The following is a 5,421-nucleotide window of genomic DNA, read 5'->3' as shown; positions in this document are numbered from 1 at the left end:
TGTGGCAGATATGGGTATTAGCAAGTCGAACACCCTCCCTTAACCCCTAAATCCCCGCAACATCACCTCAAAGAACGAGGCGGATTAAAAACACGTCTGTTGGCATAAAAACGCACACAGTATCTACACTTTGGGAGCATTTGCGCTACGCTTCGAAATGTCCAATTCGCCGCACTCGATCATTTTAGCAAAAAAGTGAAAATGTAATTATTGATTACGACGTGTGGGGAGGCGTGCGTGCGTGCGTGCGCGCGAGTGTGCGTGTGTGTGCATGTGTATTGTACATACTTTTCTGTCTGTTCCATTGTATTGTATGATCACTGTCCTACTTCAGCTCACGCCATTCAATATTGACTGACCGGTCTGCATCTGCATAGAGGCGTGTGGTAGTAATTGTTGTGGTGAAGTCAGAGTCAGTCAGAACAGAACAATGGGCCCCCTCACCCCACATAAGTCAGAGATAGAAAAAAACATGAAGCACAGTCACATTCTAAATGGTGTAATTCTGTAGCTTCCAATGTCACAAAGTTGAGATCACAGAGCTACAGTAAATGTCTCATTGTTTAGATTGGAACACCACAAGTTAGACAACAAACAAAGCGAATAACAGTTTCTGCGCTGTGGACCGACCGGGCTTCATGCGAGTTGTATAACAGATAAGGGATGCTCTAGATTAATGACTGAATGACTTGAGCTGGTAGGATGAGGGCTAAACTTAATGACCTCAGCTCCACTTTTTTTACTCATTCTGCTACATTCAACGCCAGTGTCATGAATTCAAAGTTCAGATTCACAGGATGAACTGAGCTGTCACCGATGAATCATCTTTCAGCACCGTGAGAGTTCCGGTAAACAATTGAAAAAATGAATTAAAAAATGATAAATTGACAATAGCTCAGATGAAATTATGGAATTGGACACAATGAAAAGAAAGCTGTGGCACCATTTAGGTCATGCGAAATGACACAATTATTAAGAAGAGCAAGTATGAGACGTTTCTCTGTCAACACCCACATCTCGGATTTCTACATGCTCCCCAATCTGTCCTGTAGACAAATAATTCTTAGGAATAACTCAGAACCTAGCTGTAAATTTGTGGATTACTCTTTCAAACGATTTGTTGAATATTTGGTGATCTACATTTGAGACACAACTCAGGTTGTACCAAAAATTGAGCAAATGCTCTCATGCATAGGCTCCTGCATCATGGCCACAATGGACGTGGCATGCCTTTACTGGATATTCAATATCGATACGAGCAATCCTTTTGTCGATGTCCCATGCCACAATTTTTCACAAACTTTGATGTCCCTTTGGACAGATGAATCTTTGCAAAAGAATTTGATTTGCAAATTCCCATGATTAGATTTTTCCAGCTATTTTTAGCTGGTCTTCAATGTCTGGCTTGTATATTAGTGGAATTTGTCATTTATATTTGATATGTAAATAAGCTTTGTTCTGATTGGATTACTATTTGTCTCCATTTGATATGCCAAGCAGTTTTCCTCTGACTGATAGTTACTGATATGTGGATATCTTGCGGCAGTCATGTCTCTTTATTGTGTTGGCGCCATTGAAAATCAGTGAGTGGGCACCACATTTGTGGCCGGCCATACAGGGCACTGAATTGGCCACAGCCACTGGTTCCCCCAGAAAGTTGTTCTGCCTTTTTTTTTTTCCTAGAGCCCACTTGGTTTGGTGATGCCTGGCAACAACTCTGACGCCAACGAAAATGTTGAAGGATTCAAGGAATTTTATGATACAAGCACATATTGCACAAATTAATATACCTGAGGTCCCATACACAAGTAAGCCACAAGGCTTACAGTACAATAAAACAATATTTAAACAAAAAACAATGCTTAGGAAAGGGAAATGCTTTTTCGCTGTTTAAGGTACAAAAGTCAATAAAAATGCAAGGCTTGAGTTGCACATTATATCTGCTTGGTCTATGTACTTCGATAAAATGGTCAACATGCGTGAATGATTGGGTATGTGGGGTGACGGGGCCACAGAGCACTGCTTGAGTTAAACAACTTCCAGAAAGAAGCTTGTCATGTCCAGATGCCCCGTAGTCTTGTCTGCCTGCCTGTGAGGAGAGGATGGAAAAGTGTGTGTGTGTGTGTGGGGGGGGGGGGTCCTTGATGATGCAGCTTCAGAAAACTGGTGAGCTGTGATTGGTTGTGAACCGAGACCTGACAATTGTGATGTCATTTTCTGTCAACAGCAAGTGCCAAATGCAAAACAATTAATGTTTTATTGCTGTTCATGATACACCAGTGTTAAGAGCTATATATTGAACTTCCAGTGTGAGTGGAGGGAGACGCCCCATTTTCATTTTATAGCTTGATAAAATGTTTGAACATATTTCAAATTGCACATGTAGCACAAATCCAAATCTGAAACGCACATTTTTTTATTATTATTTTTTAATGTTACTAAAATGGACATACGAGTAGATTGTGGAACACAAACGTAAAGAACACAAAGTTCATAGAGAACAGGTCACTTTAATGTCAAAAGGAGGGGGAAATGTTACATAATCATGCATCATCATCAAGACAACTCCCAAACAATGACTCATTTATAAAAGAGATAAAAAGGATTTGGATTTCTAAAATTAAGATAAAGTGCATGGGAAAGTAGAAACAAAAAAAAGTTTGACGTTCAAGGGGCATTGCGAGCCGCTGCCATGTTGCTGATTAGCGACGACTTGAGCAGCGGAATGAGGCTGATCTTCATCAACTTGCTGCTTGAATACTTGTTCCTGACAGCCTGTATAGAGAGAAGCCCTTTGTACACTGTGCTTCTTGTGTTGATGTCATTGTGCTTACCAGCCACTCACTCACCTGGAACTTAGTTTTGCCGCTATTTACCTTCACAACATTTTTGGCCATGTGCTGCATGATGGGCATTAGGTGGGCCTCGTCATAAGTCGAGTAGTGTTCTTGTGTGGGTGACTGACAGGAAGACAAAAATACTTTTGACAAACAATTCCATTCAAATCAAGTGAGCCTGTTTACCTACACGACTCAGGCCCTCTCTCTACTCTTATGAGCAATATTGTAGAGCTCACCCAAGGCAGTCCATTCAGCAGCAGCTGAGAGAGGCACAGAGCCGCAGCAGCAACCTCAGATGGGTGATAATGCACCATTTCGTAATCGATGAGGGTCAGCTCCATCAGATACTTGGCCAGCATGTGCCTTTCCGTGTCACACTGGGTGGTAACAAGTGTCCAAGGACGCATCAAAGCATGTGGACACTTCTTAGTTAGGTGTTATGAATGTAGTTTGGACAAGACAATTATGCAAAGCAGTAAATTCAAATCTCACATTAGCCACTTTTGAAGCTCTCCTGAGGAAGTGTAGCGGAAGAGGACGACCAAGCTGAAAGTTGAGGGTCTTCAGAACTAGCTGCTCCATCTCCAAAATCTGAGCATTGGTGAACGCGCTGTCCGTAATGTAGGCAAAGTCTCCCACGGGCGGAGGATACGACTCCTCATACTTTGAGGCAACCAGCATTGCAGTCACACCGACAAGTTGCAGCTTTCGACGAGAAACTGGCTGGACCTGCACGTTAACCAGGTTTATTTATTGATATTTTCATAAAAATAATAAATTGATGGTTCTTACCTGGAGAAACCGGTCGAGGATGGCAACAGAGAGATACAAGGTCTCCTGCAGCAGCTCGAACCTGGAATGAACCTTGACCATCCAGTCGACGAGAAGTGCTCGCATGCAGTCAGTGATTTCATAACCTAGCATGTAGTTAGAACGTATAGGCTGCTCTGCCTATGCGACACAGAAACAAGAGAGTATATCATGAGTTTCATCTAGCAACAAGCTAGGTAGGCTGAGTGACAAAAAGAGTACCTCCAGGTGGTGCAGATATTTGTAGATGTCCTTCACATATTCAGAACACAGCTGGGGCATGTCAGCATCGTTCTTGTCTACATCATCCACAGGGACCAGCGTGTTGGAGAAAGCCTGGCACAGTTGCACTTCCTCTTCATCTTTCATGGACACATCTTTTGAGGCTTCCGAAAGGGGAAGAAGGGCATCTGTTGCTGTTTGTTTAACTTGAACCAACTCCACCGCTTTAGCTTGGTGAGCTCCACGTGCTTTGCGTTGTCCCCTTTTCTGTAGACAAAGGTTTGAAATGAGGCAGTAGTGAGATGCAAGTTAATTACAAGAATAACTAAAATAGAAGGGGAAAAAAAATACCCTGCATCGGACAGTCAATTGACTCAATTTCACAGGGACATCTGTAGTACTACTATTACTGCATTAAACGCTGTTGATAAGTACCTATGGACCATTTGTTGGGACAAATCAAGGCCATCCTATCTTTAAATTTCTTCATGACACTGTACATGGTACATTTGTGTTTCTAATCTGAATGTCCATTTGATCTTTGTCGGTTTCCAACAATAAAACTAGAGTCCAACTACCGTAGAAAAATTCATTGTGTTTTACATCGTACTTGGCTAAAATGATTGATTTGACTTCTTGCCCTCTAGTGGTCTAAGGCGGTATTGCAAAAGGTCGGCGAAATCGTAAATTGTGACGTTTATAATAAAGTATTTTCTTTTTTTAGACTTGATTCATTTCCCAGCTAATTTTGTGAATCATTTAACCATCCAAATTATGTCAAATTTAGTTAATATTCCCAAAATAAACACAGATGCAAATAAACAACCTGTATAAGTCTATCCTTGTTCAGTGCAAAATAAAATAATATTCTGCCAAAGCATTGTTCCCCAAGTAGCTACTTAGTTATAATGGCGGTCCCTTGGACAAAACTTAAAAGTGCAGTGGCCATTTCTTTTTTTATTGTGCGACCTTACCTTTGTGTTGACTCCTGACGCGGACGCGTTGGTCACCTCGGTAAGAGCAACTCGTCTCGTAACAACTGCTGATGGTTTACTCATCTTAAAGGGGTTATCAGTCTCTGGAAGCTGCTGAAATATATTTAAAGACCGTTCAATTTAAACTACTGCTAAAGTGCGTGCACGACAATCAAATCATTCGCTAATCTTTTAAAGATCTTTTTTTTCTTACCAGACTTTGTGCTTCCATTGACGACATGGCTACAGACAATAGTGCAACACAAACCCCCAATTTAACCCTGCAAGTTTAAAAAATTAAATAATATAACCCAAACAGGCGACTCTCGGTGAACGCTAATGTTATCAGAAGTGCAGCAGGTTTTAAATGTAGCTCCATCACATTTGATTGGATAGATAGCATGAGTGCAACTCTTCTTATTGGTCAATGATATGGTGTCAAAGGTTAACTAACTACGAAAAGAAACAAGGGACCTTTGATACGAAACGCGCTGTAGCAATAGTTGTAATTCCATTTTGTACTTGGTTCTAAAAACGTTAAAGCTGAAATTATGTTACCATTTCAATGTTTTCAA

At 41.1% G+C, this 5,421-nt stretch overlaps 1 protein-coding gene across 2 annotated transcripts; it reads right to left on the bottom strand.

Moving 5' to 3' along the window:
- Positions 1 to 2,490: 2,490 nt before the first annotated feature.
- On the bottom strand, positions 2,491 to 5,232 carry ccnb2 (cyclin B2). 2 transcript variants are annotated; one of them, XM_085908204.1, is made up of 8 exons: positions 5,061 to 5,232; positions 4,847 to 4,960; positions 3,873 to 4,139; positions 3,633 to 3,791; positions 3,333 to 3,569; positions 3,077 to 3,217; positions 2,850 to 2,960; positions 2,491 to 2,775 (listed from the first exon to the last, which is right to left on the bottom strand). In XM_085908204.1, exons 1-8 carry the CDS (start codon positions 5,085 to 5,087, stop codon positions 2,668 to 2,670), a joined length of 1,164 nt encoding a protein of 387 aa, XP_085764330.1. In that variant the 5' UTR covers positions 5,088 to 5,232; the 3' UTR covers positions 2,491 to 2,667. The 2 variants fall into 2 exon arrangements, with proteins under 2 accessions (XP_085764330.1, XP_085764331.1); XM_085908205.1 differs by having other exon boundaries at positions 4,847 to 4,957.
- Positions 5,233 to 5,421: the final 189 nt, after the last annotated feature.

This window comes from Syngnathus leptorhynchus, chromosome 3 (assembly GCF_054491065.1).
Source record: "Syngnathus leptorhynchus isolate UIUO chromosome 3, UIUO_Slep, whole genome shotgun sequence".
Lineage (NCBI taxonomy): Eukaryota > Metazoa > Chordata > Actinopteri > Syngnathiformes > Syngnathidae > Syngnathus > Syngnathus leptorhynchus.
Note: the sequence above shows the minus strand (reverse complement) of the source record. Positions and strands in the feature narration are given on the sequence as shown.